The sequence below is a fragment of the Globicephala melas genome, chromosome 17 (assembly GCF_963455315.2).
Source record: "Globicephala melas chromosome 17, mGloMel1.2, whole genome shotgun sequence".
Classification (NCBI taxonomy): Eukaryota; Metazoa; Chordata; class Mammalia; order Artiodactyla; family Delphinidae; genus Globicephala; species Globicephala melas.
In genome coordinates, this window is record NC_083330.1 from 51862646 (window position 1) to 51876810 (window position 14165).

Genomic DNA, 14165 nt, shown 5'->3' on the forward strand with positions numbered 1-14165 from the left:
TGCTTGAGTCCTCGCTGTACACTTAGGTATACAGCCTCGGGCAAGTTACTTAACCTTCGCCTCAGTCTACGGCTTGTAACGATGGGAATCATAATAATAGTAATAGTCATTTTGGAACTATTGTGGGTTGAAGTCTCTAAGGCGCGTGTTTGCGGACGTGCCCAGAGACCAATAAACCTTAGTATGATTGTCAATAAAAGGGAGAGCACGAAATTCTATGAATGGGAAGGGGGAAACTGTGTGGGGTTTGCGTATTAGGTGGACTTTGAGGCTCACCTGGGGATGATTAATAACCAAGGCAGACCGGCAGAGGAAAGTGTACAGGTCCAGAAATGGCCGGGGGCGGGGAGGAGGGAAGAAGAAGAGAGAATGGAAGGAAGGAAGGAAGGGGGTGAGAGGAGGGGAAGGACGGGAGGGAGGATAGAAAAGGCGAGATTGTCGGCAAACTTGCCTGTTGACCTCTCTCGCCAAGAAAGTGGGGCTCTTACACCTGCGGAGGCAGCCGTGGGGCGTTAGCAACCAACTCTGAGTGTGGAGGTTCCATGGTTACTGACGGGCCGGGGCCGGCTGTGTTCCCGGGTGAGGGGGGCGTGCGTCTGCGCGTAAAGCCAGGGGCCGCCCGGGCGGGCGGGCGGGGGCGGGGCGGCCCTGGGGCGGCCGAGTCCGCCTGCGCGCGTGGGACGCGGCGGGCGCGCTAGCCAGCAGAGCCGGGGCGCTGGCGGCGGCTGCGAGCGTGCGGCGGGCGTAGGCTCTGCGGAACTGGCGCCGCGATGGGACACCTGTGGCTCTGGGGGACGTGGGCCCTCTGGGGGCTGCTCCTGTGCGTCGCAGACCCCCGCACAGGTAACCCAGTTGGGACTCCAGGGAGGCAAGCCGGAGAGGTCCCTGTAGACACAACCCCCGCTGCCGGGGTCGCGGGAGAGGCTGCACGTCTGGCACTGGCCCTGGGACGAGGCTGAGCGTGCGGCTGCATGGAGATCCTGGGGACTAGGTTAAGCTCTTGCCACGAGGGTTGCTGCTTGAATTATGGAACCTCACCCCCTCCATCCCTGGTCACTCAGTTGAAAAAGAGACGGAAATTTGGCTGGGGCTTGGGGACGCAACCCAACTCCTCCCTTTTCTCACTCTTCTTGGGTCCCTTCCCCTTTGAAGGGAGGACAGGGTCTCCCAGTAAGATAGGAATGGGTCTTTGTGGCGGGTGTCAGTCATTTCCAAGGGCAGCTGCCCAGGGCCTTCAAAGTAATACCCAAGAGAGGGCTGGGAAGAGACTGATAAGATAAGAAATTGGAGTTGTCCGTGGAGATAACGGGGAGGATGAACCTGAGATAGGTGAGGAACCGCGCTTCTACGAGATAGGATCCAGCTCCCTCGCTGGAGTTTCCTACTCTTGGCTGTGGGCTGCTCGAAGTTACAAATGTGCCTGCAGCATGAGCAGCCTTGCCAAAGACAGACCCACAGCGCAGAGTCATTGGGTCTGGGGGGTAGTCATCTTTATGCTGGAGAGCTTTTGCTATTGTAGGTGAAGTCCACACTAAACTTTTCTCAGGCAGGAATGAACTCAATCATAATTTCTTTACCTTTTTCTCATTCATCCGTTTCAAACAATTTAGGTGGCTTTTCTCTGTGTTCCCACTTAAATTTTTCCACCTATCCTGAGAATTTGTTACTGGATCTAATAATTACCAGATCTGTACAGTTTAAGCAGAAAATAAATCCTTTTAGCCATGATGTAACTTTGAGTTATTTTGAAGCATTAATTTCAGTTCACCAAAGAAGCTGCTCACTCACCCCTGTATTTGCAGAGGCGCCTCTTTGTCTAGAAGTCTAGAAGTCTGTCTTTCCCGTAGTTGGTCCAGTCTAGCTAATTCATGTTTACTCTCCCAGATGCAGCAGGAACACCCTTCTTTCAAGAAGCAGTGTGGATGAAATGCCCTTCTTAGTCACGTGGCCCCTGTGCTCTCTTCTGTCACTCTGGGCTCCCTAAGCTGAGCTTTTGGAAAGTTGGGACTGTCACAGATTTTTAAATGCCCAGGAACCTAACACTGTTTGTTGAATGAATTAGTGACCTTTACATTAAGAACTCACTGTCATCAGAAGGCTAAAAACGTCCCAGAACTGATCTTCCCTGAAGTCTTACTCTGTCACAGAAAACAATTACTTCTTAAAACACAACATTCCTTTTTTGTACCTAGACTATTCTTTCAATTTACCTGGCTTTGCATTTCTTATGGGCTTTCATAATGACCTATTTCTCCACAGAGCTATTTCTCCAGCGCTGTCTGCTGCTGTGTGGGCTGATAGCTGTAGTTACGGAACTGCAGCTAGCAGAGCACTACATGAAATTAAGGGTCTAATAAATGTTTTATAATATGATAGGTAAGAATAATGAAAATGATCATGTATTATTCCTCTTCTTTGTAGCATGTAAGACAGTGCTTTGCATAAAGCCAGTGAGTATTAACTAAGTTAATGACTGAACTCCCTGTCAAGTCACTGGTTAGTAATAGAACCAAAAATAAAACCTAGGAGTATTTACTTTCTGTCCTATAATCTCCATGATGTTTTTCTTACACCATTGTAATTTGTGGTACAAAATTTGGTGCTTGAAATGAAGTACTTGATGCTTTTACTTCTATTGTACTTTAATATCTTTCAGATGGCTCTAAAATAATTCCCAAAGTCACAGAAATAATACCTAAATATGGCAGCATAAATGGAGCAACAAGGCTGACTATCAAAGGAGAAGGTATTGTTGCCTTTTTTTTTTTCATCAGGGTTGAGGTATTTCAAAGGCTGTTTTACATTTAGAGATTTACGGGTTTTTTAAAAAATCCACTAGAGTTGCTCCTCCATTTGGCCAGAGTAGTGAAACTCTATCCTCTTTGACACCTAACAAAACCCCTGAAAGTCTCTATCAACCTGACCATCTGAATTTGTATCATAATTACTTGCTGAACTCCAAGGTCTGGAATATAATGATTGAATTGAAAGAAACCTCTTTAACCCAACTCTGCAGTTACTTACTTTGTTCTTCATGGGTCTAATAACATTTATCTTTATATTAAATATTACATTTTGGGGGGTTCTGGGAGTAGGATGTTAGTAGGAGGGTATGATAGAGAAATAGAATGGTAATGAATGGAGAAAGACAACTGAAAGCAAAGCTTTGGATCCCTTCTTCTGCCACCCAATCCTTATCATATGCTTCATCAAAACATGGGTTATGTATAACTCTCCTTCCCTCGTCTTGGGATGAAAACAAAGTAGGCAATTAGGGAATATATTTAATAAGCAACTGTTCCTAGGATTAAATAGAAATATGTGGTTCTTTTAGCCATTAGGCCTTTACGATCTAAATGATAGTAGTATTCAGATGCTTACAAATTTTTGAAGAATGGGAAAGAAAAATTTTTTAAGAATATTAATAAAAACTATTATTTAGTCTTTAAAATAAGAAGAACAGTGAGAAGTTTTTGGAATCAGAAAATTGACAAAGCAAAATATTTAATAATTCTGTTGTATGTATTGAAATGTCTTTCAATACTTCTAAGTAAAATTTCTGTAGAATTTAATCTCAGTGATATACTTGAAATGGTTTGTGCCTCTAAATTGTGAACAGTATGTTTTGGATTAAAGTGTGTTTTTGTTTTTTTAGAGTTAGACACCTGGAGACAATGTGTTTGTTAAAGACTTTTTAAAATGTCTTTATCCATAGCTCCCTTATATTGTATATTGCTGTTAACATTTGGTTAGATAGTGTGTTTGAAAGCTATTGGGTTTCTAACAGAGATTTAAATGCCATGAGAGAAATGTCCAAAACAAACAAACAAACAAAAAAAAACAATAAAATTGCTCAGCTATTTCCTTCTGCCTCAAGACCTGCACTTTTTCTGATCCAGGAACCATGGCTTGAGTTTAGGTATATAAACTCAGAGCATCCCTAGTTAGAAATAGGAAAAAACAAAACAAACCATTCCATTCGTAAGGCATTTTGGAAGAACATCCTTATTAACCTAGCTATAATCTTTGCTCTTTGGTAGACTTTCTGAGGCTCAGGAGTAATCCTCTTACTTAGGAAGCACAAAGTGTCACAGTGAATTTCTAGTTTTCCCATCAGTTTGTATTTCTGGATGCTTTTGGCAAAGAATTATAGAATAGTTAAATCCTATTTGAATTGCAGGTACCTGCACCCCCCCCCCCGATGTGTCTTCCCTCTCCTTGCTTTAACCACACACTATAGGGACTGAAATTGTGATACCTTATGTCTTTCTAAGAGGCTGAGTCTAAATACTGTTTGGGGGGCCCATGATATATACAGAATGTGTGTAAAGTAATGATAATGAATTTACAAAACACACCAGACCTCCAAAGCTACATGAATGTGGTACTTGAACAAAGTTTATTTGGAGGAACTACATTCACATCATCCATCAGTGCTGTGTCTGACCCATCCTCCATGTTTAGAATTGAATACAGAGATAATTTATTAATCACAGAAGAACACTTTCTAAATGGAATTGTAAATGCTAGATCACCTAAATGTTGGTCCCCTATGACTTTAAAATTTTTTATTTTTGTAAAGGCCACGATGAAAATGTAAAATAAATATTTGACTTGAGTTCTCTGAAATTCCACCCTCTGAAAGATCTATTGTTAATGTTTTTGTGTATTCAAATGACTTTTGTCTATTTTCACACCTAATGAAACTTTACAGGCAAAAATTTCCTACTGCATTACTTTGTTCTAAAGACTATCTTCAGGAGCCAAAGGTAAAATTTTACAATTATGTAAATATTATGTATTATGTATAATTTTACAATTATGCTGCCCAAGTAAAAGCGTTTTGAGGGCTTCCCTGGTGGTGCAGTGGTTGAGAGTCCGCCTGCCGATGCAGGGGACACGGGTCCGGGAAGATCCCACATGCCACAGAGCGGCTGGGCCCGTGAGCCATGGCCGCTGAGCCTGCGCGTCCGGAGCCTGTGCTCCGCAACGGGAGAGGCCACAACAGTGAGGGGCCCACGTACTGTAAAAACAAACAAACAAAAAAAAGCGTTTTGAGCAGTGGCATGACCGTGGAAATCATTGTATTTCCTTCTAAGATGACTGATTGGATGAGGAGTGTTATCATTTTGATAAGTTCTGGAGTGTTTCTAACTTTATTGTGTTTATTACTTTATATTCATACTTTGTATTTCTCAATTGTCTTCTTTGATATTTATCTTTGTTAAAAAAAATCTGTGAGCCGGAAGGAATAACTTTTTACTTTTGGTTCTTTTTTTTCTAGCTATTTCCCTATTACAATGTCTAGCACATATATTGTTGTTTAACTGAAGTGGTGAGTTATGTAATTTTTACAATATTATGGAAAGCATATAGACTTTAGTCGGGTCCGACTGGCTTTCAGCTCCAACTTTGCCACTCCCACTAGGGGACTGGGACAAGTTTCTTCTCTAAGCCTCAGCTTCCTCATCCGTGAAATGGGTTATTAATTCCTACCTGTTGGGTCTATTATGAATATTGAAAAGGATGATGTATCCAAGGCACCTATACATAATATCTGCTCCATAATTTAGAGCTATTTTATATTTATTATTCTTTTGCATTTATCTTATACAGATGGTTTCATTCTTTAGAAGTTATGCTCCGTCACACTGCACCATCTTTTCCCATTGTTTTGAATGTTATAGCTTTTAAGTAGGTTTATACACTCTCAACCCTGCTTTTTTTTTTTTTTTTTTTTAACCAGAGAAACCCAAAACAGCCTGCATTGTACATGGCAACTGCTGGCTTTGACAACACATGCATTTTTCGTGATAGCAGCACAGGCTGCTATCAGGAGACCCAGGTTTGGGTGCCTGGCAAATTCTGTCTGCAGTTTTTCTGCAAAAGGAAAAAAATACATCAACATGTCAGGAATTTCCATCTGAAGCCTCGACCTTTTCTGTTTCCAGGGTACACCCATCCCTTCCTGTAATCTTTGTGCTTTGGAGTACTTCCAGAGTTATCTTCTTTATACCCAATTATTTATTTAGAATTATACTTTTAAATTAAAATTATTTTTTTAAAGGTGATTCCTTTCTATTGCTTTTTAACTCTTTGGAGCTAGCTGCAAAATTAGAAATACTTCTGTAGTTTTTTTTTTTCACTAAAATTTATAATGAGAATATTTACAAATCTTATTGATTTGGTTCATATTTTCCTGTATATTTTACTCCCAGGAAATATATATATATATATGACATATATATCACATATATATGAGACATATATATGTGTGTGTATATATACATACATACACATATAATATTAAAACAATTCCTAAGCTAAAAACAATATATATCATCTTTTGTTGGCATTATTTTTTTTAATTGTTTTTTTCTTAGGAATGCTGAAGAACAGATCTGCTGTTACCATATCACTGATGTGACATATGCCTAATAGGAAAACAAACACATGTATCACTTCCTGAGCCACGCTACAAGTAAAACTTTCTATTCTTTAGTTAGTTGCCAGCAGCCCTTCTGTGTATTCCAAACTCAACGTGAACGCCAAAGATAAGCAGAAATTGGCAAAAGGAAAGAGTGGTTTTACAAATAGCTTGCTTTTCTGTGTTTTCACGTATCTTTTCACAATTCCATTTCAGCAGTAACTGCCTTCCTATATTCAATACAGCAAACTCAATGCAAATATGTTTCACATGTTAAATTGATATGTTTGTACTTTAGCCTATGCTGGATGAGTCCTGTTCGGTTAAGTTTTAAGCTTAGAATAAGAGAGCAGTGTTTATTAAAATCCCTATCTTTTGTTGAGTTTCTGCTTACTTCTTCTATGTATAAAGAATAGGAGAGGAGCTAAGAACATAGGGTCTGGAGGAAGTTACGTTGGATAACTGGAAATAGCTTTGTAATGTGCATTTTTAAATATTACTTTTCTCTGAATATCACAGGGGTGCCAAGCTGGCATCTACAACCTGGGTTCGAATCCTGGCCACCCACTTATTTGTTCTGTTATTCTTTAAAAAATGATATTAATACTGACTAATAACTATTTTGTGACTTATTATATAATAAGGATATATATTAATTGAGCTTTTAACCTGTGAGCCAGGTACCATGTTAAGTACTATATATAAATTCTCATTTAGTCTTCCTGATAATTCCTGCTAAGTAGATTATTATGGTCATTTTCCTGGTGAGGAGACTAAGACTGAGAGAGTTTATGTCTAAAACTAATGCTCAAGTTCATACAGCAAGGAATTCACTGGAGCTGGGATTCCAACCCAGGATGTCAGGGTCCAAATGCCCTTTCCTGTACACAACACTGTCACCTAACATGCAGTGTTAACCAGAGCTGTGGCACAGGGCTATGGCATTTGATGAACATTTGGCATAGCGAAGCCCTACTTCCAGTCCTGTGTTAAACCAGGCAGTATTCATGATGTCTCATAGACCTTTGTAGAACACTGAAAATGTTCAGTAATTTAAAAAGCCACACCACAAACCTTTGGCAACCTCAGTTCAGCCACTTTAACTAGTAAAGGTTAATGTGAGCACGTGTTGTAGTGGTGATTGTTTTGTTGAAACATACTTGAAAACTACTGACAATTTAAGGTAAATACCTAATATTTATTTTTTTCTAACATTAATAATATAAATACTTAGGATTTAGAGTTTAGTGTACCTCTCTGGGTTAACCTTTTTTTCCTGCTGATTTTATTATTGTACTGTGGGACAATGTGATCTGTAGCTAATTAAGTTATGACAGTTACATAGCTTATACATTTACACTAATGACATGGATGCAGATCTTTTAGTGTAAAAGAAAATGTTTCATAATTTCAAAAATATTTTAGTCATCAATATGGCTATATTGGTGTCTTAATCTTTAGAATTTGTGATATTCAGAGAAAAATAGTATGTAAAAATGCACATATTTTTAGAACTCAGAATTTAGGGATTTTAGATTTTGAAGTAATCTGGGCAAAACATGTTTATTTACTAATTTGACTTTATTCAAAAAATATGTTATAACCTAGACAACTTTGTAGATTCACTGTGCATACTAGAATAGTATTAAGTACCTTTTTAACATTTTTATTAGAATACTTAATTTTAGGATTTAATCAATAGAACATTATCCGATTATCTTACTCATAGGTTTTATTTCTTGGGTTTATTTCAGAATTGAATGTGGTTTCAGCAATATAAAATACTTTAAAAATTATTTTATTGAAGTATAGCTGATTTACAATGTTGTGTTAACTTCTGCTGTGCAGTAGAGTGATGCAGTTATACATATATATGTATATATACATTGTTTTTCATATTCTTTTCCATTATGGTTTATCACAGGATATTGAATATAGTTCCCTGTGCTGTATGGTAGGACCTTGTTGTTAAAATACTTTTATGTGGCATAAAAATAATTGATGTTTACTTCCAAATCTAGTTTGAATTTTCATATATTTATAGTAAGATTAAAATAATCTTCTGCTCTGTTTCACATCATCCATTTCTCAGTTTCTGTTGGATCATACCCATCAGCCTGCAAACATACTATTTCACCCACCTGAAAAAAAGCAAAAGCAAAATCATCAACTGTCCCCTTGGTCCACACCGCCCCCTTCAGCTACCCCATATCTCTGCTTCCCTTTACAGTAAAACTCTTTTAAAGGTTACCAGTATTGGTACTCTTTACTTATTTTCCTCTATCTTCTCTTGAACCCATACCAAGCAGTCATTTATACATTGCTCACTGAAACAGCATCTTCACCCCTGCCCCCAGTCTATTCTCACCCTGCCCCATTCTATTTTGGGAGCAGCAGCTTGTGAATCTTGAAAAGTTTAAGTTAGCTAATACCACTTTCTGTTTTAAAGCCTCCAATGTTTCCACACTCATAAAGACAATCTAAATGCCTCCATTTCTAATCTCATCTCCTACTGTTTCTCCTGACTCATACTAATGCAACCACACTTATTAAGTGTTGAATCCACAAACATGCTCCCACCACAGGGACTTGGAACACCCTGTTCTAACTAAAATCTATTTCCCATAGATATTCTCATGGCTTACTCCTTCTGAAAAGCTTCCATGACCATCTATGACAAGCGCCTTCTTGGCATCACCTCTGATATCATAAATGTTGCAAAGTATTCCCTGGGCTTTTAATTTACTTTCAATGTCAGCCTCCCTGGTAGGCAGAGCTGTGAGTAGTATACATCGTCAGTAACTTTATGAGGAGGAAAAGGTGGTCCAAGGTAAAGATATACATCAGCTCCTGGGCTGCGGCAGATGACTTGACCAGTACAAGATTGGAAAATCAGAAATAAGAAAGTCTTGGAAAGAGACTGGTGAATGCGCTCACGATAGCATGCAAATCTATAGGTCTCAAGTTAATTTCCACAAGAGAGTATCCCCAGCAGAGGAAATGGAACAACTAGGTCGATTGGATGACTTGTTCAGGAGCTCCTCTCCTTGGCCACCTGAGTGCTTGTGCAATGGGCCTCTGAACAGAGGGCCATTGGTGAAGGCTGTGCATGGACCAACACCAGGGACTCCCTTTTACCAACACTAAGCTACCTACCGCTGTTGCTGAATACCTCTTCTGTCAGTAGCAGAGACCAATACTGACTCTCAATGGGGACTGTCCCTCAAGAAGTACACCCAGCCACTCAGTGACAAGTCGACTGCATCACTCTCCTTCCCTCATTGACAAGCAGAGATTCACTGTTTCTGGAACTGACACCTATTCCAGATATGGGTTTTGCCTTCTCTTTCCACCATGCCTCTGCCAGCCTCATCTCCTGAGAGCATACAGAGTCTGAATTACTGCCACGAAATGCCATAAAACAGGGCCTCAGAACAAGGAACATATTTTATAGTGAAAAAGTAGTGATAATGGACACATGACCATGAACCCTGCATCACCCTGAAACATGTGGCCTAATAGAATGATGGAACAGCCTACAAAAGGCAAGACTAAGAACCCAGCTTGGGAACAACATCCTGTGGAGTGGGACGCTGTGCTCCATCATGTGCCACATGCACTGAGCCAATGGCAGATCCACACTGTTGTCTCCCAGCAGATAGAATACATGGAGCTGGGAGTGAAGGGTTATTCCCTGTCATTGTCACTCCCAGTGATCCAAAAATTGAATCTGTGCTTTCTGTCCTTGCAATTTTAGGTTCTGCTGGATTCTGGGTCTGAGTTTCCAGATAGAGGATGCTTCTGCCAGGGGTCCCAATATGGGTTCCACTGAACTGAAACTACCACTACTAACCGATCAGTTTGAATTGAGCAAACATAAGTAGTAGACTGGTAGAGATTGTCCATTCTGATGATTGTGAAGAGGGAGGGTTGCTTTCACCTAATGCAGTTAAGGAGAAGTATGTCTGGAATTCACGGTGTTCCTGGAGCATCTCTTGGCTTCCATGTTCAGTGATAACTGTGAATAGGCATAGGTGGCAACCACAACCAAACATGGGCAAGGCAACTTTGGGCTCAGATCCTCAGGACAAAGGTTAGCATCACTCCATTAGCTGAAGTGCTGGCTAATGGTTAGGGAAATTACAATGGGTGATAGAGAGGGGACATGCATATTAATTATAGCCTCAGGACCAGTTGTATTACTGTGCCCTGTTGCATGTCCCACTAACCCTCTTGTATTACATCTTTAGCAGAGCTCTTAGGTGGCCACTGCCTTGTAGACCTGACAGTGGCTTGTACTTAAAAGTAGGGTCTGAGCATATCTGTATGGTACAAGGAATCAACTGTGTCAGATACCTTTCTTACTCAGCCTCACATCCTGGTTCCCACCTCTTATTCTAGCCACAGAAGTGGCAAAAAGTTCCCCATGTGCTTTGACTCCATCTGTGCTTCCAGCTCTAGCCTCCAGGTCCCACAGCATGTCTTTGTCCCAGGGCTTCTTTGATGCAGTGACTTGGGACGTTGGAACCCAGATGGCATATACCTATGTGCAGCCTGAAAGTGCAGGAAAAGCCATTTCCCCCACAGGGAGCTGTCAGCTAATGGGACAGGATTTGATGAATAAATGCTTCTTCCCATTGATTCTTTGCTTCTGAGAGGCAGTCTATATTTTCCTTAAAAGTCTTTTCCAGCAAGATTGAACCCCAGCTGTTTTCAGTGGTGTCCAGGTTTTCTTCTTCAGGTTTTCTTCTTTCTTGTCCCTAAGTGATCACCACCCAAATAAACTATCTACTTGCAAGTCCTTACCTCACACTTTGCTTTATAGGTACTCAAGGTAAGGACCCCATGTCTTATAAAATCGTGTTCCCTTTGTCTCCTCTTTCTATGCCCTTTTGCCTGCTGTTTTCATAGCAGTTATCTCCACTAGACATAGCATCTGGTGGTGTATATTTGTATATTGTCTGTTTCTCCACCCCTCCCCACCCTATTACTGGGATATAAGCCATTTGATTACAATGCACTTAACAACCTGACAAATAATAGGTTTTCAAGCATTGCTTTTATGAATAAATTAATTAAAGGCTAATTTTCATGTTTCCAAAGAGGATTACAATCATAGAGGTGAATATGAAATAGATTAATTGCTGACATCAGTACTATTTCTTATTATTTATTCAATGATTCAATACAAAATAAGTGTTGGATCTTTGAAAACAGAGTTCCATTAATAATAATTGAGTGCTTTCATTCTTCCAGGTTTTGCTCAAGCAAACCAGTTTAACTATGGAGTTGATAATGCTGAGTTGGGAAACAGTGTGCAATTAGTTTCTTCTTTCCGATCAATTTCTTGTGATGTAGAAAAAGATTCAAGTCATTCAACTCAAATTACATGCTATACTAGGTATGTTTTAAAGTATCTTTAATAAAATCATTTTCATCATATCAGAACCACAGTTATGCATATTAATATTATAATAGTTTTATCACTCTGGCTATTACAATAATGTTTTTCTGATTATCAGCTATTTTTTTCAACTATTATTTTTGATTTCATGATGTTTAGACTATTTTATACCTTTATTATATTCAGTTATAATACTCTTTCCATATATTGGCATGATCAAAATATATTCTAGGGCTTCCCTGGTGGCGCAGTGGTTGAGGGTCCGCCTGCCGATGCAGGGGACACAGGTTCGTGCCCCGGTTGGGGAAGATTCCACATGCCGTGGAGCGGCTGGGCCCGTGAGCCATGGCCACTGAGCCTGTGCGTCCGGAGCCTCTGGTCCGCAACGGGAGAGGCCACAGCAGTGAGAGGCCCACGTATGGCCAAAAAAAAAAAAAATACTATATCCTTTCCCAGGTTATTAGAGCTACTATCATTATTGATCTTTTTTAGAAGATAAATGGCCACTATTAAATTGTGATGATGCTCTTCAAAATATCAAAATTATGCCTTCCTGTCCAGTTTGATTAATTTTGTTCAGAATCTTGACATAGTCATTAAGATTAAAGATGATCATTTTGTAGATTGACATTTCAAGTTCTTTACTATCAGCTCAAATTGATGTTTGTTATTAGCAACTTAGGAGAAAAAAATTAATCATTGTAAATGGCAACTTTCAATACTGAGACAGGTAGCCCATATTTCAGAGGATTCCATCTACATTAGGGTGTTTTTCAGCTTACTTAGGGAGAAACATTATTAAAACTTTTTAAAAAGTAAAGCATAAAATAATTGTACTGAGATATGTTACTATTTTAAATGATTATTATTACACTTGTTTTCCTTTTCAGTAAGCACCAATGCATTAGTCAGAATAAGCATTAGCCTGAGGTCTATGATGTTAGAATTTGCAGTACAGAGTTCAGGATGGAGATCATCTTTCCATAATATAAAATTGAATTTAATTGTACAACAATTAGAATTTCAGATATTTTTGTTCAAAAATGACATGTACATTAATGCTATACATTAAATAACAGAGTTTTGCATTCCTTATGTGTTCTTCATTTGCTTTCCAGAGCAATGCCAGAAGATTCCTACACTATTAGAGTCAGTGTGGATGGGGTTCCTATTGCAGAAAATAATATCTGCAAAGGTCACATCAACAGCTGGGCCTGCAGCTTCAATGTACGTGGTATCTCCTCTCTAACTTACGTATAATTGATCGTACGCTTTCTTTCTTGTGGAACTGGGTTTTTATTTTTTAATTTTACAGATTGTTATCTATTTCCACATTAAATAATTTACTAGCATGTAGCTAAGTTTAATTTCACCCACTGTTAATTATCTTCTATAGTAATGGAAGCTCTTTTATCATTTCGTGTTTACCTTTTTAAGTAAATTTTATTAATGAATTAAACTTGTATACTTCCAAACTATTTTCTTGTTCATACTATTTTTTCTCTTTCTCCATTTCTGCTCTTAGTTTGATTTTCCTTTTTCTGTTTTCATCAGACTCACCTTCATTTTAAATAGAGACATAACTCTTTTCCCTTTCTTTGTACTTTCTAATGCAATGAGATAAGATGTGACTGCATGCAGCACAGAGCCATTCAAAATTTAGTTACCCTAAATATAGGTGTTCACTATAATAAATTTTCTTCTAAGGACCATCGCATATATTTTAAAAAATTGTATTTATGCTTTAAGTTGTCAATTACCAAGTGCTGTAACGTTCCAATGTAAGATGAAATGCTGAAGAAATTAGTTATGACTTCTGTCCTCAAGAAGCGTCTACAGTTCCCAAATATATTGCCAAATATGAATCCCAAATATCTCTGGCTCCCTTCTCTCTCCTTAAATGTGGAGCCATCTTTTGTTTCCTAGAATAAAATGCCAAAATGGCTCCAAAGCAACCTAAATTCAGCAAATCTCAAACTGGACTTCTCGTATTCCTCCTTAACCCTACTTTTTGTCTGGTATTTCTCACACATCTCAAGCTAGAAACCTGTTACATCCTTGGTTTCTCCCTTTCCTTCATCTTCAGCCCCAAACCATGATGATCCTACCCTGCAAATTAGCTCTAAAGTTCGTCGGCACCTTATCTTCTTTCCTGACATGGCCTTGGTTTTGATTCTGGCCTTGTCATTTCTCACCCATTATCGCTGTAGCCTGTTGGTCTCTCTGTCCTTCTTCATTACACTGTTCACATGCAACATTCAAGACCATGCATGTTATTATTCCTTTCCCCGTTCTAAAGAAGAAACATATTATTTCTAATGTATGTACAAATAA

The 14165-nt window shown here is 39.1% G+C and overlaps 1 protein-coding gene across 1 annotated transcript in view; it reads left to right on the forward strand.

Moving 5' to 3' along the window:
- Window positions 1-770: 770 nt before the first annotated feature.
- Window positions 771-14165, forward strand: part of PKHD1L1 (PKHD1 like 1) — a 153967-nt gene continuing 140572 nt past the window's right edge. Inside the window, exons 1-4 of the mRNA XM_030863107.2 lie at window positions 771-843; window positions 2657-2746; window positions 11684-11828; window positions 12950-13058. Of these exons, the coding sequence (XP_030718967.2) occupies window positions 771-843; window positions 2657-2746; window positions 11684-11828; window positions 12950-13058 (417 nt within the window). The remainder of the gene's footprint in view (window positions 844-2656; window positions 2747-11683; window positions 11829-12949; window positions 13059-14165) is intronic.